The sequence below is a fragment of the Miniopterus schreibersii genome, assembly GCF_964146895.1.
Source record: "Miniopterus schreibersii genome assembly, chromosome: 2".
In the NCBI taxonomy this organism is placed as follows: Eukaryota; Metazoa; Chordata; class Mammalia; order Chiroptera; family Miniopteridae; genus Miniopterus; species Miniopterus schreibersii.
In genome coordinates this window covers 172644002-172666969 of record NC_138102.1, presented here as the reverse complement: position 1 = coordinate 172666969, position 22968 = coordinate 172644002, and the positions used below count along the sequence as shown (strand labels likewise).

The 22968-nt window shown below is 36.8% G+C and overlaps 1 protein-coding gene across 3 annotated transcripts in view; it reads right to left on the bottom strand.

Annotated features, from left to right (window-relative positions):
• The window catches only part of SCYL2 (SCY1 like pseudokinase 2), a 54134-nt gene extending 31176 nt beyond the window's left edge, over positions 1-22958 (bottom strand). Inside the window, exons 1-4 of one of the 3 annotated variants that reach the window (XM_081128035.1) lie at positions 22696-22958; positions 9451-9655; positions 5552-5709; positions 3165-3309 (exon numbers count right to left, since the gene is read on the bottom strand). In XM_081128035.1, the coding sequence (XP_080984161.1) occupies positions 3165-3309; positions 5552-5709; positions 9451-9627 (480 nt within the window). In that variant the 5' untranslated portion in view covers positions 9628-9655; positions 22696-22958. The remainder of the gene's footprint in view (positions 1-3164; positions 3310-5551; positions 5710-9450; positions 9656-22695) is intronic. The other 2 variants (XM_081128037.1, XM_081128036.1) reach the window with 2 other exon arrangements.
• Positions 22959-22968: the final 10 nt, after the last annotated feature.

The window sequence follows — 22968 nt, the reverse complement described above, 5'->3', positions numbered from 1 at the left end:
CAGTAACAGATTTCCTGAGTACCCCAATCAAAAGTGCAACTCCCCTTCCCTCCCCATCCAAACTACTCCTTCTTCTCCATTAGCTCTTCTTTTCTCCACAAGCACTTATCATTGTAATCTAATGTACTATATATTATTGTCTTTCTTCCCCCAAGGGTATGGAAGTTCCAAAGGCAGGAATCTGTATCTGCTTTGTTCACTGCCATACCTTCAGCACCCAAAACTGTGCCAGATTTATATAAAGGTGACTAGTAAACATTTGCTTAATGAACAAATATGAGAATGAAGTCTCTAAAAACTCCCTTATAGTTTTCAACATGAAGGCAAGTCAACAGTAAAGAGTGTAAAAAGTATAATTTAAAATTATCTGGATTCCTGTCCCCACTTCATCACTTACTAGTCTTGCAACTTTGATCAAGTCACTGAACCTGTGTAGGTCCCAGCTGGTAAATTATTTAAAATGATGGTATATCAACTTCTTAATAAATGTGGGAAATCATATTAGACTCCACAACACTCCCAATTCTCATGCCCATAGTCATCAGGGCTTATCCTACCTCCGCCGTTGTGACTTCACTCTGTACCTCTAGTCCTTCCTATGATTTTTGACCAAGACTTTTTTTTAAACTATCATTTACCACTTTTTTGCATGCAAGCACTATGCTAAGCACTTAGACATTTATACATTTGATTCTGAAAAATAACCCTGTGTAGCAGGAATTATTTCCCATGTCTTCCCTACCCCCAAATTCCATTCCTCTTGAATGGTATCTCTAAAATGTACATTAGACCAAGCAATTTGCCTGCTTAAAATCCTTTAGTGTTCCCCATCACCAACAAGACCTTTTTCTATCTTTTCAGTTTCATTTTTCACCACTTTCTGATATAACCTGCTACTTCTAACTGCCTGAATATTTATCCTCAGTGACTAGTACAATAAGCAAGTAAGAGCTTAATGTTATAGAACTGAATGTTCTCAGTTCTATAACACATCTGAAACCATGAATTTCATGTAAGATTTAACTTTAAAAAAATACGTATTCCTCAAATATAATTTATAAATCATGTAAAGTTTTTCAATCCTAGAAAAGTTTTCCTAACTTTATAAGGAGAAAAAAAACTTATTGCATGCTTATTGTATATTTCGGGCACTAATTTGATAAGTACTTTTACATAATTATTTCAGTTATCTTTGGAAGTACTTTATGGTTGGGGGAAAAAGTTCAGATACCCACTACGAAGCTATACAGTGTGGTACTGGCCTAAAGACAGAAAATAACAAATGGTGGTGAGAATGTAGAGAAATTAGGACTCTGTGAATTACAGATAAAACTGTAAAATGGTGCAGCTTCTATGGAAAACAGTATGCTGGTTCCTCAAAAAATGAATGAACACTACAACATGATGAACCTTGAGGACATTATGCTACGTGAAATAAACCAGTCACAAAAGGAAAAATACTACATGAGTCCACTTAAATGAGGTACCTAAAGAAGTCAGGTTCATAGAGACAGAATGGTAGTTACCAGGAACTTGGGGGAGGAGAGGGGAGTGCAGGAATTATTATTCCGCCAATACAGCTTCAGTTCTGCAAGGTGAAAGGGTTCTGGAGATGGATGGTGGTAATGGTTGCCAACAATGTGAATGTACTTCATGTCACTTAACTGCAATCTTAAAAATGATTAAGATACTAGAATTTATGTTATGTGCATTTTACCACAATTTAAAAATATATACTGTTAAGAGAATAAGATAAGCCACAGACTGGAGAAAACATTTGCATCTAACATAGGACTTGTGACCACAACGTATAAAGAAATCTCAGAACTCAATTCCAGAAAACAACTCATTCAAAAAATGGGCAAAAGATCTCAACAGGCTTTCACCAAAAAAGATATTGAGATGCCAAAGAAGCACATGGAAAGGTGTTCAACATCATTAGTCATCAGGGAAATGCAAATTAAAACTCCAATGAGATACCACTGCACACCTACTAGAATGGCTAAAATTAAAAGAACCAACCATACCACATTTTGGCAAAGATATGAAAAAAATGAACTCTCATACACTGCAGTAGGCATATAAAATAGCACTACTACTTTGGAAAACAGTTTGTCAGTTTCTTAAAAAATGAAATATATACATATATATATATGTATATATATATGCACCACTTGAACTAGCCACTCTAATTCTAGGTATTCAACCAAAAGACATACAAGCATATGTCCATATAAAAACTTGCACATGAATGTGCACAGCAGCTTTATTTGCTGCTGGGAACAACCCAAATGACCATCAACAGGTGAATGCGTAAACAAACTATGATATGTATATCCATACAATGGACTACTACTCAGCAATTAAAAAGTATTGATACATACAGCAATACAGATGGATCTTAAAACAATTAGGTTGATTGAAAGAAGCCAGGCCAAAAAAGAAAGTACGTATTGTATAAAGCCATTTACAAAATTCTAGAAAATACAAATTAGGGCGAGAGATAGAAAATAAGAACGAGCAGGGGAGAGGGATTATAATGGGTATGAGGAAACTTTTGGTGGGGGGCTATATGCATTATTGTGATTGTAGTGATGGCTATAAACTTACAAAACCGTGTATTTCAAATATGTGAAGTTTTTTGTATGCCAATTAATTATACCTTAATAAAACTGTTAAAAATAATAAATAGAATGAACTCTGTCCCCAAGGAACTAAGAATCTACTGCATAAATTTACTCTACAGAACTGAAGATATTTTGCTAAGCAGGGAAAGAAAAATCAGAAAATGTGGACATACCTGAATCTCCTGATACCCATTAAATAATTTCTTTAAGGATATATTGTTATAAGTACTTTATTATTTCAACTTAATATTTATGAAATGAATTCACAAGGTTTAAAACTCAAAAAAATCAAAAGGGAATCACCCCATTCACCAGTTAGTAAGTGCCCTTATCCAAAGGTTACCAATGTTATGTTTCACACAAAATACAATTTAAGCTTAGAAATAAACTACAGAAAATTCTAGGACAAATAATTTTTAAATTACTGAAAAAATGCAGAAGTTCATATAAAGTACTTTATAGGCTAATAAGTTTGAAATAGCCGAAAACAACTTTGAAGAAAAAAATTATTTCCACATGATGAGTAAAAATGCATACCTGAAGCAAACCATACTTGGTTTCTACATCATAAAGTTTATAATCCTTAATGTCTGGAGACACAGTCGAAGGCAGATTTTCCCAGTTACCTAGAACATTGGCTAAACTGGCAAAAACTGGTTCTGTACAAAATGCCAAGCAATCCCTGTTTTAAAAAAGAAAAAGGGTTATTCACTATCATTTTTTCCACATTATCAAAATCAAATATACATAAAATATTAGTGGTCCTATTAATCAACAAGAACGTAAACTATTTTAGATTTATTTTCATCATTAACATAACAACTCAAACCAATAAAACAAAGTCAGGAAGCTCTGCATATGAATTATACTAAGTGCTATAACAGTTGTGACACATTTTTTTAAAACTTTCCCCCAACAACCTCTACAATAACTATCACCCTTACTACCTTTTACTGAGCAAACCCTTATTAACCTTATAGCAAGCAATCATCAAGTAAAATTTCTTTTACTTTCTTGCTTATGTCATAAGCTAAGGGAAAAAAATAGAAAACCAAGTCTCTATAAAATCACAGTGTAAAGTCACTCAGTATACTTTAACCTTGCTCTTTTTATTTTCCAAGAATCAAGACGACTCCTTCACAGCCCTTTTATTTAACTCCTCATTCCATGGCCCCCTTAACCCACTACTCACCTATTACCCACTTTCCACTCCCTCCACGTTACCCAGCCCCCCCACACACAACCAACGCTGGGCTTTGATCTGGATTTACTTTCCCACAGCACATTTCTTTTGGATAATTCCAGTGTCATCGCCACATACTGATTCATTAAAAACTGGAAGTTATTTTTTCCTTCCCTAAGTGTTCCTATTTCTATCAGTGCTTTGCAGTTTTTACAACTTAACAGTAAAGGTGTGTTAAAGTAATCTCTGAATTACCTTCCTTCATAATTGCCAATAAATCCCTAGTCTACAATATTTAAACCACTACACTAGAAGCTGCAAAGACAGAGAAAACATCAAACATTGGCCCTCCTCCCTTCAGGAGACTTGAAATAGAATGGTGAAATAAGAGAGATTGTTGATACAAGTTAAAACAGCAAAGACATAGCATTCTGATAGGGGACACTATAGACAGACCCTGACAGCAAACACTCCAAGGAGGCAGCACAAGCAAACAGAGTCAGGTAAGCACAGGACAAGTGTGGCAAACAAACCTTAGCGCACTTTGGGATAGTAGGATCACAGTAGTGAGTGCTACATAAGAGACAACTATAGTCTTCTGGGTTCATTCATAAAAAGAAGGGCAATAAAAATACTACTGTAAGAGACACATGAGCATACTTCTGAGTAGGCACAGCAGGGTACAGTGGAGGAAAAACCACGGGTTCAGAATCAGGTGTCATAACTATGTGGCTTAAGTAATGCCTCTGTTCCTCAGTTCTACATAATTGTGAGCATAAACAAGTGTTAAGCACTCAGTACACTTTTTCACAGGATAAATATTCAGTTTGTTTTTCTTTTAGATAGAAAGAAAGGATCTTGTGCCTTGGGTGGGGGAGTGACAGTGGGTCAGTGAATTATGCAGAAATCCCATATATAAAATAAATACAAGCAACAATGCCTGTTTGAAGAGAGATGGGAGGGCTGGAACCTGCCAGCTCTGTTTCCCCACCTGCCTGTTCCACTCCATCCTTAAAGTCCTAGGGTCCACAAACACATTGGGCAAACCATTTAGTTAAGACCTTCTGAATTAAGAGAGGGAATACAGTCTGCTAAGTAGGAAGGAAGAAGGAATATATTAGGGGTTATGAGTTTATACAGCTAGGGTATCAATGGAATATTAAAAGCACTAAAGGCTTGAGAATCCAATTAAGGTGACACAACATAAATTTCATTTCCTTGTCATTTCCTTGTCATTCTCAGCAACAGTTCCCAAGCTCATCCTTGAGAAAAATAGATGGCAGAGTAACTGAGGGCTATGGACTAACACACTAGGCATAGTAGAAGGTTAAATGTCTATAACAGTACCTGGAACACACATAAAAATAGCCCCAAATGGTGAATCAATGGAGAGAGGACAAGAAATTCCAGCAAATGAACAAGGACCTCTACTTTCAGATGGGGACTGTATTTATTCTACGCTCCTCTTGCATCTTCCACTTTGACTACTGGAGTGCCGAGCGTAGAATAAGAACAGACTCACGGCAAATGTGCAGAAAGCTTCCATTAATATTTCAAAAATAGACACATACATAGAATATGCAAATAAATTTTAGGAAAATAATTAATCCTTAAGAACTCAACACTCAGTTTATAAAAATTTTTTCACTGACAGTATACCGTATAGGCAGATTTCATATATAAAGTTATTTTGAACTATTTGCTCGGGAAGTCTCTGACACACGTTTTTATGAGAATTTACCTGGATTCCTCTAACGGATGCTGGACAGTAAGGAGCCGAGGGTGCCGTAAGCGCGTTAGCTGCTGGACTCCTCGTTTTAGAGAATCGATGATTTGATCCTTCTCGAATTTTTGATATTTGTCCATCAGCTTTTTATCAAAGACAAAAACAGCCACTTCCTAATAAAAGAATTATGTAACTAATTTTAATCAAGAATATATAAAAGTAGTAAAATTTTATTTAAGTGTCACAACAGTCTACAAATAACTAAATACTATTTCCAAAATACTAGTATCATGGCAATTTTAGCACCATTGTAATACTTCTCTGATATCAAAAAGTTGGTTTCTTTATGATTAGTAAATCTGAATATTTTTAAAGGTATGAGACCCAGAGCCTCATCTAAGAAGAACATAGGAAAATCTCCACGTATGAATCTGGTATCAGAGGTATATATAAACTGTGTAATGTGTCGTCCCCTGTTTAGTAGTCTCTTATATAACCAGAATTCAAATAAAAGTTAAAATGTTTAAAAATTCAAAATGCTATTCAAAATGCTATTCAAACCCTGGAATATACTACAAAATTTTGAAATGCTTTTTGAAAGAAAGACTGTACATGTCTGGGAGTAACTGTTTATACAAAACAATTTCCAAGCACCTTTTACATATGAATAACCTATAATTTCTCTCTCTCCTTCCTCCCATCCCCATCTTGTTATGGGTAGAAATGGGAATGGTTACCAGTACAGGACGATGCTCTCTTACCACCTCTCTTTGAGATCATTCACAGCTTATTTTATACAACTAAAATCACACCTCTTCCTTAACTGTCGTCTTGCCTTCATTCTCTCCACTACCCAAGGAAAACTAGTTATCATCCAGTTGCCCAATCTTAACAAATCAGTCAAAAAATAGCCATATTGATAGCTGATATATTACCACTGCTAGATCTCCATCATAAAACCAATAGAGCTGGAAGCAAAAATGAGCAAGAATCAATACTAGCCTTTCAAAATTCTTTGAAAGATTTTTGTCCATTTTTATAGAATTTACTAGGGTTGACACTAGTTAACAAAATTATACAGGTTTCAGGTGCGCAACGCTACAACACATCATCTGTATACTGTACTGTGTGTTCACCACCCCAAATCAAGTCTCTGTCTATCACCATTTATCTCCCTATACCCTTCTCCACCTTCCCCCAGAATGGCCCTTCCAGAATTTCTATAAAAGTCTCTTTCAAAAACTTCTAATTAAATCTACTACTACTAAACTTCAATATGCAAGACAGTATATTTCCACTTTATTGTTATTCTCTTCTGATTATTTTTGCCACATTATCATTATTGCTTTCACAAGTTAACTTAGCAACCTAATCACATAACAGAGATTCACTGCAGAATTCCAAACCAGTAAATTTCTCAAATACAACTTGTTTTAAGTTGGAGACTCCTTACATATGTACAAATGAGTTATGGATATTAGAGAACTGAGTCTCTGAAAGTGGTAATATAAAGGGACTATTTATATTTAGTTACTGAATTTTAACATCCCATTCCAAGCATCTGTGTACTTTTTAGGAATTACTACATTCCTCCTAGCAACCCTATGAGACACGTTATTATCCTCAAGTCACAGATGAGGGCACTGTGAAGAAGATGAATGCATTATTGAAGACTTCGAAGCTGGTAACATGAAGAATGAAGATTCAGACATAGTCAGTCTAACCCTAGGGTCCACGTTCCCATCCAATACACCACTCTGTCACCCCAGAAACAACACATGGCCAATATACATAGAGCACCCCAGTAAAACATGACACATGCCTTCAGGACAACAATCATTTGAGTGAGAGCTTTAAATAACACTCATATATAAACACATGATCTTATTTCTTTTGATCATTATGAGACACAGGATATTCAGGAGCTAAGAGCATTATGTACTATTAATTTGAACTAGAAACAAATGACCTAGAAGTTCATGTTTCTATCTCACTATTCATGTGCACAATCTTATTTTAGTAAGTGTTCTGCTACAACACATTTTATAAATGCATCTAATTTAAATGTGTGTTTTTTCAAAATGTGTTAAGTCCTTAAAAAAAGATCATATGAAATGGCTCATGAGTTTCACAGTTTCACAAATCTTAAGGAGGAACACTACAGTTCACAAAGATGAAGAAACAACACAAAATTCTCTCTCAGACATTTGTTTTAGGTCAAAGATGAAAGATGCCTACATAGGTCAGAACAGGTTATCAACTACCTTAAAAATATTTTCTTTGTTCCAATCAGTTCATTAAAATAAACCAATTTCAACAAAGCTGTTACTAATTAACTAACTCTTTGGGCCTCATACCTACATCCTAAGAGAAAACTCTTAGCCTGCACCTCAAAACCTTTCATCAGAATAGACTATCATCTAATTTCTAATTTTTGTTTGCCTTCTAGTACTTCACTATACTAACCACTCTGCTAACACATATCACATCACTTGTGTAAAACTCCTGCCACCTTATATGTATGACAAGTTTCTTGGAGAAAGAAACCATGCCTTAAGTGTCTCTGTATCCACCACAGGATCTATACCTAGAAGACACTCTGATGTTTATTGCCTACAGGTAGTCAGTAAAGATAGGCAATTACTAGAAGCTTTTAATTATCATCTTGAATTAAAAGCCTTTTCAACTTTTCATTATGAAAATTTTCAAACATACCAAAAAGATAATGTAGTGCAATCATCCAATACATCTTCCACTTAAGATTCATCAACTGTTAATTCTAAATAAAAACTGAGATTCTTTTTTACACAAAAATTACTAAAACAAAATGTAAGCCATATTTGGCACTCTACTCTCCATTTATTCACTTCATAGTCTTTAAAATACATTATTAATAAATGTTACCCACTAAAGAGTATTTTTTCTCAATACCCTATTTTTAAACAACAAAGGCTATGAAATAAATGATTTATTCTAAAAACTAATATTTCCCAAAATGGAGACTGGATATATATTTTGATATAGGCCTAATTTATAATTTTTAAAAGCTACTTTGCTTACTGCAAAGTTGAACACTTGCTGAAAACAAGACAGTTTAAGCAATAAACTCTAAGTTAACATATACCAATATGCCTAGGATTCCCTAACAACAATCATGACCTCCACTAACCTATGAGATGGTTTTTGAAACACAGTCGTTCCCTGAGATCTCTATTTTATGGGCCTTTCATGACTGACCAGGGGTGACTGCCAAGTATCATGCTCTTTGTTTTCCATGTGATTTGAGGCCAATGTTCCTTTCTCAAAAGGAGAAAATAAAATCTACATTTTTATTTAGATTAAGTTAACAATAAGGTGGTTTTGAGAAGACTTAAGAGATAACAAGATATACCCTTATTTATTTTTAACTATTAATACTAGGTATGAAATCTGATGGTAAAAACGGTCAGGTTAAACACTAAAAAATATTACAGGAATCTATTTCCTAGAAGGCTATAGAATTAAAGAGGGAAAAACAATGCACTAAATATGAATGCATTTAATGGTGGAAAATTTTAACTGGGTATTTTACCATTACCTTGACGACAAATATGAAAAGGAACACGACAATTTTTATTCTAAAACATACACTTTGCTAAATATTAAAATCTAATACTACATACTCATTTGCTCAGCTGATATGTTTATTACGTAGGCAAAATTAAATTATAAAATATGATGATATATCAAAAAATATATTTATAACCAGGAGATTCAGAGCATGTTTAAAAGCATTTGGTTTTGTATGACTTCATTACACAAAATGAGAAAGAACCCATCATTTTTGGCATTTCTTATCATAAAAATGCATAAATGCACATTATGATACTTAGTAGCATGTGTGTTTTTTCCAACTGGACTCAATTAAAACTTACCTGTTTTGTTGACTTTTTTGTGCCATTAAATATCTTCCAAGCTAGCCCATTGCCACCACTGGCAATGTGTCGACCAACATCGAATTCTCTAGTGACAGGATTTCCCATTACAGCACTAGTGACGTCAGCTGTTACTTTTGTAACAGTACTCTTCAACTTATTAAGCATGGACTCCATGGCTGCAAAATTGGGTACTTAGAGTTACCTAGAAACACAGGGGGATAGGGGAGCTCTGATCATTTGTTTTTACTTATTTAAACACTTAACATTCCTTATTTAGTCCGAAAAGCCTAACATACTCAAACAACGAGCAAAACAATCCTACAGAAATAAAAGCTACATGTTGGTTTGGTCTTCTGAGAATCCAACATAATTTGTGTGCAAAGCTAAGTCTACGAACCAAACTATTCTCTTAAAACTCAACTGTCACAGACCAGGAAGAAAAAGACTTATTTATAGTTGACACTGATATGAATGCTGCTCAACTATATAACTTGGACCCTTTAAGCCATACAGTGGTGTAGAGGGTCTGAATCTTACTTTATGCTAAAAACAGCCATATAAAACTTGAAAGGAACCAATGGTATACTAAGCAATAAATTTGTATTTTATAAAAGTTTTGCTCATTAAAATAATTGCTGTTGAACTGTGAAGTCATTTGAGAATATTTTCTAAAAGAAAAAGTATTGATGACAAAAGGATAATAAAACATGCACAAACAATAGGTCATAAAAATATATTTAAAATTTTACACACTTCTGGCCATGACAGAGAAACAAACACTGAACTTACTCTCTTAAACAACCAAAAACTGGACAAAATATATTAAATAAACATTTTCAAACACTGAACAGCCAGGCAGCACAGGTATATGATCCCAGTGAGAAAGCTAACTAACCAGGTGAACCCTAGGACTACCCCAGCTTTCTGCCTAGAGACAATGCAAACCGAAGAGCAGAGAGCAGATTCCAAGAGGCAGTCTAGCTGAGTTAAAAAGTTGAGGAGGCAAACTGAAATTTAAGGATGCTGAGGTAGATGGGAGTTCTGGGATAGAATTGCAAAGAGTAAGGGGGAAATATTTTTCAAATGAGTGAGAGACACAGAGAGAAAACTACCATGCAGAAAAAGAGCTCTAGAAATGTGCGCAGGGGTCCCCTTGATGCTTTATTAAATACTAAGATGCACATGCATAGTGTGAAATCCCACAGGGTTAGACAAGGACCAACTAGGGAGCCATGAGCTGAATAGTTCCAGAGTTCACACAAGGCTGCAAATCATTTAATTTCTCACTAGCTGGAGTGAAGAGTCCTTGTTGATCATTAAAGGCATTCAGTAGAAATCCCAGAAGGACCATGCCTTACTAGTACGACAGACTATTCTTAGAGTAAAAGCTACTCTAAACCTGCCCTAACAAACTAAAAGCAATCCTCAAATGATCAAACTAATCACAAGTTACTTAACTGCCTACCAGAACAAAACCCTATACTCATTAAAGGAAAACAAAAAACATTTTTAGATAATAAACAATATAACATTCACAATGTTCAGCATGCACTCGATAATTATCAGACAGGCCAAGAAGGTAGAAAATATGATCATAATCAAGACCAAATCAGTCAATAAAAACAAGCTCCAAAATGATACCTTACAGAATTAACAAAGACATTAAAAAGCTATTATATGTCCAAATATTTAAACGAAAGCATGAACATAATGAAAGAAAATGGAATATATTTTTTAAACCCAAATGAAAATTCTAGAGATGAAAAAAACAAGGCTCAAAAAATTCAGAGGCTGTAATTAACACATTAGATAGTGTAGGGGGAAAAAAGATTAGTGAAACCTGAAGATATATAGTAAAAGGCTGAGGGGAAAAATAAATGAAGTCTCAGTGACAATATCATGGTCTAACATATATAACTGAATCCCAAAATTGAGGAGGAGAGAGGAGAAATAATATTTGAAAAAATAACGGGCAAAACTTTTTCCAAATTCAATGAAAACACCAAGAAATTCAATGACTCATAAGCAGGATAAACATAAAGAACACTATGCCTAGACATGTCATATAAATAGCTGAAAATCAGTGGTTAAGAGAAAAATTTTAAAAGCAGCCAGAGAAAACAGGCAAATTATGAGGAACAAAGATACAAATTTCCCAATACTTATCAGAAGCTATGCAAGCCAGAAAACAACCGAAGGAGTACTAAAAAAAACTGTTGACCTAGAATTCTATAAGTCACGGGAAACATACTTTCAAAAATAACTATGAAATAAACACTTTTCCGGGAAAACAAAATTTGAGGGAATCTGTTGCCAAGAGATATTCACTATAAGCTATATTAAAGGAAGTTCTTTAAACAGAAGGAAAAAGATAAGCAGATGGAAATCTGGATCTACCACATAAATGAAGGTCACTGGAAATATGATATGGCTATATATAAAAAAAAAACTTCTCATGTTATCTTTAAAAAACAGCAAATCACTGAAAGCAAAACAACAAAAGTGTATTGTACTTAAGTAAAAAATAAGACAAAATAGCCCGGCCAGGCGTGGCTCAGGGGTTGAGCGTAGACCTAGGATCCAGATCCAGGCGATTGAGGTTCGGTTCCAGGGTTGAGGCACATGCCCAGGTGGTGGGCTAGGCAGCGATCAATGACTCTCTCATCATTGATGTTTCTCTCTCTCTCTCCCTCTCCTTTCCTCTCTCTGAAATCAATAAAGAGATATTTAAAATAAATTTAAAAATAATAAGACAAAATAAACGAAGGACACAAGAGAGGACATGGAAGTATAGTTTTGAAAGATTCTTACATTATATGTGAGGTAGGTACAATGTCATTTGAAGGTAGGTTGTAGCAAGTTAAAGACATATTATAAACCCTAGAGTAATAACTAAAATAATACAGATATAGCTAAAAAGCCAATAGTGGAAATAAAATGGAATCCTAAAAGTAAACTGAGTTAATATAAAAGGAAGTAGGAAGAGAGAAAGGGAACAAAAGACAAATGAGACAAATAGAAAACAAGTATCAAAACAGTAGATTTAAATTCAACCATATGTTTACATATATGACATGTAAATCATTTTAAATTCCAATGAAAAGGAACAGACTGTCAAACTAGATTTTTAAAAAAGCAAGACCCAACTATATGCTGCTTACAAGAAACCCACTTTAAAACCACTTTACAAGATGGTTTAGAAGTAAAAGAAAGTGAAAATATACCAAGCTGGAGTGGCTACATTAGTAACAGGCAGAATAGGCTTCAACACAAAGAGGGGCATTTATTTCATAATAAAAAGTTCCTAATTCTTCAAAAGGACATAACAAATCTGTGTACACACTCAGTAAGAGAGCTTTGAAATAAATGCAGCGAAATGTGATAGAACTAAAAAGACAAATCCACAATTATAGTTGGACTTCAAGGGTCGTCTCTCAGTAACTGACAGAGACCAAGTAGAAAGAAATCAACAAGGGTACAGAAGACCTGAACAACACTATCAAACAATCTGACCTAAAACAATCTACAATAGCACACTTTTTTTTTTTATGTATACATGGAACATTCACTAAGACAGACTATATGCTGGGCATAAAACACATCTCAACATTTAAAACTACTGAAATAATACATATCCTTTGACCACAATGAACTTAAACTATAAATCAAGAATAGATAATTATCTAGAAAAAATGTAAATACTTCAAAATTTAACAACACTTCTAAATAACCCAAGGGCTAAAACAGAAATCAGAGAAAAATTTTCAATATTTTTAAGTAAATGAAAATGAAAAATCTGCAGGAAATCTGTAGGCAAAGCAGTGCTTAGTGGGAAATTTATAGCTAATTTAAGTGTTTACATTAGGAGAAAAAATCCAAAATCAGTGGTCTAAACTTCCACCTTAGGACGACAGGGGGAAAAAGAGAGAAAATTAAGCTCAAAAATGCGGAGAAAAGCCCTACGGGCACGGCTCAGCAGTTGAGTACCAACCTATGGTCCAGGAGATCAGGGTTTGATTCCTGATCAGGGCACATGCCCAGGTTGCTGGCTCGATCCCTAGTCGGCAGAGTGCAGGAGGCAGCTGATCAATGACTCTCTCATCATTGATGTTTCTCTCTCTCTCTCCCTTCCTCACTCTATCAATAAAGACATATTTAAAAAAAAAAAAGTTTCAGAAAAGCCCTAGCTAGTTTTGCTCAGTGGTGAGAGCGTTGGCCCACGGACAAAAGGGTCCCGGGTTCGATTCCAGCCAAGGGCTCCATCCTCGGCCCCTGTGGGAGGCAACCAATCCCTGTCTCTCTCACGTCAATCAATCTCTCTCTCTCTCTCTCTCTCTCTCTCTCTCTCTCTTCCCCTCTCTGTGAAAAAGCAATGGAAAAATATCCTCGGGTGAGGATTAAAAAACAAAAATGTGGAAAAAAGTATAAACAAATGAAACACATTAAATTTAATGTAATTTTATACTCTATTTAAATAATAGAGATGTGAAAAAAAAATGATGAAGCACAAATCTGTTGTTTTGTTTGTCCGTTTGAACCATGTTTTTAATCCTCACCAAGGACATGCTTATTGATTTCAGGAGGGGGGAGGGGAGAGAGACGCCAACTCGAGAGAGAATAGGGACTGGTTGCCTTCCAAAGGTGCTCCCCCGAGGGATCCACCCGCAGCCCAGGTGTGCGCCCTGACCAGGCACAGAACCTGACACCCTCTGGCATTCAGATGATGCTCCAACAGAGCCACACCGGCCAAAGCCCAAATCCGTGTTTTTGAACAGGTAAACCTGTAGCTACATTAAGAAAAAAATGACCAATATCAGAAATAGAGGAAATCCTACAGATTCTAACTCTCTATGCCTTACAGATTCAAAATGAATCACGTATTATTTAATGAAAGACCTTATGCTGGTTAATTCAACAACTTGGACAAAATGGAAAATTCCTTGAAAGCCACAACTACCAAAATTGACTCAAGGAAGAACAGAAAGTCAGAATAATCCCATATAAAAGAAATTTAACTCATACCTACAACCCTCACCACAAAGAAAATTCCAGGCTCAGAAGCCTTCATTGTTGAATTCTATCAAACACTTATGGAAAAAATAATACCAAGTCCATACACAAGCTCTTCCAGAAAGTTTCATGTTATATAGGCTGTGCTGCCGTGATACCACCACTAAATAATGACATAATAAGTTAACTGAACATGAATATCCCTCATCAACATGTAAAAATCCTTAGCAAAATATTAACACATCAAATCCAACAAATCCAAACCCCCACAACCAAGTGGGATTTATCTCAGGAACGCAAGGTTGATGCAACACTCAAAAACAAATCTATGTAATTCATTGTATTAACTGAATAATGGAGAAAAGAAAACATATCATCTCAGTAAAGGCAATAAAATTTTTGACAGAATTCAATACCCATTCATGATAAAAATTCTCAGCAAACTAAGAACAAAAACTTCCTCAACCTGATAAATGGTATCTTTGAGTATCTAAAGCTAATATTATAATTCAAGATGAAAGATTGATGGCTTTCTCCCTAAGTTTGGGAACAAAGTAAGGATATCTGCTTTTATCACTTCTATGCAATACCCTAACGGAGGTCCTAGCCAAAGCAGTAAAGAACAAAATAAAAGGCATTCAGACTGGGAAGGAAGAAGTAAAACTCTGTATTCCTAAGTAACATGATCAAGGACCACAGAAGGTCAGAAGAAATCTATAAAAAAGCTACTAGAACTTATATGTGAGTTTACCATGGTAACAGAATACAAGAATAATACATTTAAAAAGACTATTTTCTAGAAAGACAACTGAACATGAAATTTCAAATATACCATTTCAAGGACATGAAATATCTATAGACAAATTTAATGAGAGAGACAAGATTTGTATAATAAAAACCAAAAAAAATTGCTGAGAAAAATTGAAGACTAATATATGAAAAGATTGTGTTCATGAACTGGGAGCCTCGATATTGTTAAGATGTCAATTTTCACCATGAATCTGCAGGTTCAATGTAATCAAATCAAATCCCAGAAGCTTTTGTAGAAATTAAAAAGCTGATACTAAAATATTACGCTGAGAAGGGGTCCATAGGCTTCACTAGATTCTCAAGAGTCCATGGTATAAAAAAAAGTTTAAAACCCTATCACTCTTCCAATCTTCCACGTCTGCTCTTTTCTAAAATTGATTCCCCTGAGGACAAGCCTGTGTCTTGCAAATTTTCCTTAACCAAGTCTTTCTTTCTTTACAATTTTCTCTCACTTTACCCAATAAAAGTATTTTTCTCAGCCATACCAGTCTTATTATACAGCATTTACTTGGGTATAAAAAACTTTGGGGGGTAGGACGAAGGCAATTTGAGAATGCATTAATCCTGAGAAAAAGTTCCTCATGAGCGAAGCAAAAAGAAGTCTGTAAGAAATACTGAAGACATGGTGAAGGCCTTGGGGAAGGGGGGGCAGAAGTGAGGTAAAGGGGGTCACAGGGGAAAAAAGGGGGACTTTCAACAATAAAGATAAAAAGAAATACTGAAGACAGAAAGACCCCATGTCTTATCTATCACAAAATTATAACTAAGAAGCAAGATGGAAATCACAGGAATGCGTAGGAACAAATTTATTTCAACTAATAAGCAAAACTTCAAGGTTTTCATTAAAGTAAAATAGACAACAATACAGAAGTTAGATCCTTTGTAACTACCTTAACGCTTGATAAAAATTTCAGATGCCATCAACTTAAAACACACACAAAGAAGTACATTGTTATTAAAAATTAGAGAATACCAAGTAAAAATATTTACTGGACTAAAAACAAGTAAACTATTTACAAGCAAAAAAAAGGCCACTGGACTGAAGAAACACTATTTCATACCCTATTTTCTGTTAATTAAATTATATTATGCAAATATAACTTACCTTCTTCTATTAAAGATTTGAACTGTCTGTAAATAGAAACAGATTCACTTTCCCTTTTTAGCTTAATGCTGTGTTTCTGTAAGCAGTTAGAAAATGTTGCTGTTGACATTATGAAACATTTATTGCTATGCCAAATTGTTCTCTATGAACATTTGCTGCTGATTTTGATGGGAAGGTGAAAGGACACAAAAATCCTACTTAAAACCTACATAGGCATTTCTCTAACTCCGCCTGAGTAGTTACATATTACACGTCATGCATTTGTTGGACAGTGGGAACACAGATGTAAGTGGAACCACATCTGCTTTTTAGGAACTCAGTCCAATAGCAGACTCAGACCTCCAATGATTTACAGCAATTCGCTAGTGGTATAAATGTACCACATTATGGGAACACAAAAATGGGCTTAAAAATGAAGTGTTTTTCAGGTAAAAAAAAATGGAAGGAGCATTCTAGAAAGGATGTGCCAAGACATGAAGGGGAGGAAGCCTCCAATGTGATCTGAAACCTACAAATAGTTTAGTATGAAAACAAAGAATATTTTCAGAGTTTATATTCAAATTTGAGATGCCTATCCATTGTCTAAACAGCGCCAACACTAGTATACGCAAGGTAGGAATAGGCATGGAAATTCATCTAGTGAATTATTTAACACTTACTGAATACTCACTATGTACCTGATACCACATAAGAAACTGGGAAGAAAGGAAAAATAAGTCATGAAAGATCTTACCATTAAAGGGGCAAGAGACAGAGAAGTAAGCCAACCATAGCATTAGTCTACAGTGATAAAATGCTAAAAATATAACACACAGTGTTATAGGAGCAAAAAGAAGAGGAACAGATGGAAGAAAATTTCCCCAAAACAGTAGTACTAGAGATGTCTTTAAAGGTGAGTAGGAGTCGACTAGATAGTGAATGGCAGGAGCACTGGAGTAATAACAAAGCAGTTCAGATAAAAGCTGGAGTATAAGAAGGAAGTAAAGAAAGGAGACAGAAAAGCCAGATCACCAAGGGAATAAGGTAGTAAGAAATCAAGCTATAATAAGCTACGGAAGGATTTCAGGCATGAGGTAAGATGACCAATTCATTAAGCAGAATGAATGATATACTAGGGGTGAAAGTAGGGAATGGGCAAGACTCAAGAGAACATCAATGTGTAGGTTGGGGGGGGGGGATCAAGCACACACTGCTATACAAAGCAAGAAAACAAAGGAAAAGACAGAAATAGAGATGAAGATAGGAAAGAGATGGTGAGTGGAGGGGGTGTTTCAAAGGTGCTAGTTAAATGGATGTTTAGTTTATAATCACATATTAAATTTCATTGTGCACTTTTATATATTATATATCAAAATTTTAAAAGAGAGGGTGCTGAATTAAGGAAGTAGCAGTAAGGAAAGGGAAGAAAGGGAAAACTAAGAAACGAGTATGAGTTAGAACTAAGAGAACTTACTGATCAATTAGACAAAGGGAAGGGACGACATTAGGAATCCCAATTGGGTCTCTAATTTCAGAGTCCAGGTAGAGAGTGAAACTACCTAGCAAGGCAGGACTTAAAGGAGACAATTGTTTCTCTTATGGGGGAAGAACTCAGCTTTGGACATGCTGAATGGGAGTTGCCTTAATAACTTTCATATGGAGATACATCTAGCAGGTTTTTAGATATGCAGTACAAAACTTAGAAAAAACTTCTTGATTGAAGATCAAAATTCGGGCACCATGAGCAGTACAGTGGTTAATACTGTGGGCTTGAAAACAGTGACCCAAGGAGAATCATGAAAGCAACAGAGGCCAAGGACAGGCTAACTGAATGAGCTTATAAAACAAGATTTTGAATTATTAGCAATAGCCTTTGGACATATAAGAAATCTAGACTCCAAGTATCTTTTCTTAAACTAAATGATAGCTTTTCAAATTTTCACTTGATTAATGAATAAAGAAATAAGCATATTTTTTCCAAAGACAAAGTTATAAAAGACAGAAATGTTTATTCATATAAGCCATTTCCCCTTGTACACCACAAGAATTCACTTGAAATTCAACTATCTTCCCCTCCTAAATCTCAGCCAAAATAAGATTTGAGACTTCAGTATGATCCCAAGATTATACCTTTCTACCATCTGGCTCAGCCATCACTTGGCTTTAAGTAGAACCAGTAGGTGATTCTGTTGTATTACAAGATTTTACATGCACCTGGCAGAAAGTGGGTTGAGTATTACAGCACCTGATGGCAGGTAGTTGAAAGGAAATGGCAATTCTTTTAGTTCTGTCTACTCATAAACTCTAGATATAGCAAGAATATAGTAGCTAAAATTATATTTATGCTAAAAATATGTCCTGAATTTTCAAGTAACACAAGTGCAAAGAGTCCCTTAATTCGCCAAGAAGAAAATACTGTAAAGTAGAATTAGCTTGCATTTTTATTGGAAATATTGTAATGCAAATAAAAAGGTTATTGTAATTACATCTAATAATGAAATTATGTTTAGTAACTGTTAGTCTCATGGCACATAGCTGAGACTAGACTTTAAACAAGCACTAAATATTACACATTGACTACAAAGAACAATAACATAAATGAATAAAAATGAACTCAAAATAGTTTTATTCCTTAAGGAGGCACCAGGGTCTGAGGTTTCTTTCTATGTAAATGTCTGAAAATAAAAGAATACCACTTCACCCTAGCCAATGTGTCTCAGTTGGTTGGAGGGCTGTCCTGTATGCCAAAAGGTGGTGGTTCGTTTCCCGGTCAGGGTACATACCCAGATTGTGGGTTTGATCCCTGGTCAGGAGGGCACATGTACGAGGCAAGCTACTGATGTTTCTCTCTCACATTGATGTCTCTCTCTCTCCCCTTCCTCCCTCCCTTTCTTCCTCTCTCTAAAAATCAATAAATAAAATTAAAAATAAAAGAATACCACTTCTATATTCATTTTAATAGTTAAGCATTTATAAAATGAAATTTTGTAATTTGAAATAAGAATTACATGACTATGACATAAATACCTTTGGTAAAATGCTTCATAAAATTTGGGGGAATTTTTGTACCTATACATCTATATGCAGTGCTTATCTGTTTATACCTAAAGTAAAATGATCCTGAGATACATTCTTGAAATACATGTTTTCTTTTTCCTGTTAGAGCATTCAGAGATTAGTAAAAGTTTCAGAAAGATATAGTTTTTAAAACCTGGTTACTACCATTCTTTGGTCTATACAGAAGTCACACTGAATCTTACTCAGAAAACAATTATACCAGTTGAGTACAATCATTCTCTTTGAAACCACAGAAAGTATTGAATTATTATCAGTTGAGCTAGAACAGATTACTTACAGAAGAAAAACCTGATTTTAAGAAACAAGCATAAATCACTACTGTGAAGTACACATCCATTCAACAAATCATTGGGTACCTAACCTACTAAGTAGAAAGCACTATGCTAGTTAGATACAGTAGAAGAAAGAAGTAAAACATTCAGTTTCCATCACTGCTTACAAACTTAAGATCGTTGTACACTAAAATTTAAAAAGCAACATGAGACTATGAGGAAACATATGCTTAAATATCAAATTAGTAATTTGAACATAAGTAAGATCTGAGGAGAGATTATATCCAACTCTTTTGAAGGCAGTTCCAGCTCATGTAACTGGTGTAGTTTTTACTACAGGAAATCAATCAGATTCTTTAAATTATGGTAATTTAAAAAAAAAGAAATAGAAGCCCTGGGGTGGCAAAGTCTTACTATTCAGTCTCTTGGGCTAGAAAAGGAGGAAAAGAAATAACTGGGTAGGAAATCTAACAAAATGACACATGGGGCTACAGTTCTTCCTTGACTTAAGAACATATAAAATCGAAATACACTGTAGTACAGTGTGTGAAAACTGACACAAAAAATACTGAAGTGTTATCTAAGACAATGGTTTTCAAACTCTAGTGAACATCTAATACCATCTGATGACTGAATACCTTGTTAAACCATATAGATGCTTATGGACTACCTCAAACCACTGGGATCAGAATCTATAAATGTGCGGTGAGGGCATTTGTATTCTGAGCAGCTCCCCCAGGTGATTCTGATGTACAGTGTGAGAGTTAAGTGTTATATGATTAAGTACACAACCTTCAGTGGAAAGAAAACCTGGGTTCAAATGCCAGTTCTAATACTTAATACTCGCACCATGAGCACCAACTAGCCTCCCTAACACTAGTTCTAACCTTTAAAAAGGGGGAAACGCCACCTATTCCTCAAGTGATTTCTATGGGATTAAAGATCAGGAGGCATGTAAGATGTTTAGCACAAGTCCTGGAACATTTAGCAAGCATTCAGTGAATTCATTCATTTCACAAACATTTTTTAAGCACTTCCACAGTACCAGAAGATGAGGAACACCTCATTAAATGATTAAGTATTAATAAATACGGCAACTCTGTATTGCTGTTATGAGAACATATAATTAGAAGAATCTACCCTAATCAGGAAAGTCTCCTGAAGGGAGATGAATGATGAGCAGGCGTTAACTGGATGAAAAAGGAAGGAAATGCATTTCCAAGCAGAGGAAGCTGCATAACCAAAAGCCATGTATACCTGAGGCCCAACAGAGTGCCGGGGGGGGGGAAGGAATGCCAGAAAGCACTGTACAGATGAGGCTGGAAAGGCATTTGGGGGACCCCAACAGGCTGTTAAGGACTTTCGTTTCTCTTAAAAACAATGAAAGCCCCTGGAGGAGACATACTGGAAGCAGCATGATTAGATCTGCATTTTTAAAATGTTACTCAGTCTGGTGTGGAAGCCTAGAAGGGGGCACGGTAAATGTAGCTACACCCTAATTAGGAGGCTGGTGATACTTTAGATGAGAGACGATGGTGGCCGGAACCAGATTACTATTGGGGAAGATGAAGACAGACAGATACTCGAGAGGCAAAACCAACAGGACTTACGGAGAGGCTGATGATGAGGCACAAGAGACAGGAAGCTGTCACCCGTCTACTACAGAACAGGGCAGATGATGAAGCTAGTCACTTGAGTGAAATAAAGTAAAAGGGCCTATTTTTCTTGGGTGAATTTCAAACACGTTAGCGTGAATAGTTATTCCTAATGACAGGGTTGATTTGTACAGAAATGTTCCGTTGTATGGAAGTACAATGTGCCTGCATTTATTTTATTGGTTGTGGATGGTAGAGACAAAGGAAGAGGTTTCTGAGGTTTCTGCATGTGTGTAAAGTGGATCTCAAGAGAATGCAGGTCCTTACCTTCGTTAGGTTCCTTTCTTTCACACAATCCTCCAAAAGCGTCTTTTACGAGTACTGACAAGAACTCTACCTATACTCAGCTGGTAAATCATTTCTGAACTTTTTAAAAATTAGTATTTAGACTAAAGAATAAGACAGGAAGCCAAACAAAAGCGCCTGCAAAGTTCAAAAGGTAGCTTCAGGCATCTGACCAGGGAGGGCATGACGGGGTTTTACAGTGACAGGCTGTAAAACTAAGTCAATTTTCCAGAATGGAAGGGCATGTGAATCCAATTTGTAAAATAAATCATCATACAGATAATTCCTGAATTCGATACACACAAAAAAAACAAAAAAAACCCAGCTAGCAACTTACAAAAGAAGTAGCTTGCAATTTACAACCGTAAGAGTCTGGAGGACTCGTGAAGACGGTTGGAGGAGCTGACTTGACAGTACTGCTTCTCTTAATTCCTAATCATAGGTATGTACTCGGCGGGGTCCCGAGAAGTTTTTGCGGCTTGATCTGTCTAAACCTTTCTCCGCCCTTTCTTCCCCGCTGAGAAACGCACGCGTGCAGAAGCCGCCGACGGGGTTTTCGGTCTCAACAAAACACCTGCCCCACCCACCTCAGGCACAATAACCTCCCGTCCCAGAGCCGCAGCCACCGTCCGAGAGGACGCCGCCGGCGGGCCCCGGGGGAGCCGGGCTCTCAGCGCCGGGCCTCGGGACCCACGGGACCTGTGTCCCCGCGTCCCAGAGGAGCGTCCCATTTCCCGAAGGGAAACCCAAGCTCGCAGCCGTGGCGGGGGCGCTGTCTGCGCGGGCGGCTCCGGCCCCGGGCGCCCGTCACGTCCAGGCCTCGTCCGGGGGCTCGGGCCTCTCGGATCCGCTCCCGGAGCCCGGGTGCCGCGGGCGCCCACCGCCCCGCCAGCCCGGCCCTCGGCCCGCCGGCCCGTCACCTAGCAACAGCCGCCAGCACCGGGGGTCTCGGGCGGCCTAGCCCGGCGCGGGTCCCTCCCCAGCCCCTCCCTCCTCGCCGGCCCGGAGAGCCCAGGCGGGAGCGCGGCCGGCGACGGCGGCCACTCACCTCGTCCCCTCTCCTCCCGGGAGGGGCGGTGCCGGGGCTCGATTCCCCCGCCCTGGCAAACGCCGCCCGGTGGCTCCCGCTCGGCTTCGGCGTCCGGCGGAAGCGGCCAGCTTACTCCACAGCCTCAGCCGCCCGCGCGGCCCCGCCAGCTGGAGCCGGAGGAGGGAAGGGGGAGGGGAGGGGAGGGACTGGGAAGGAAGAGTGAGGGAGAGGGAAGAAGACCGAAAGACCGGCCGGCGGGGGCATTTACGTCACTTCCGGCTGGTTCGGAAG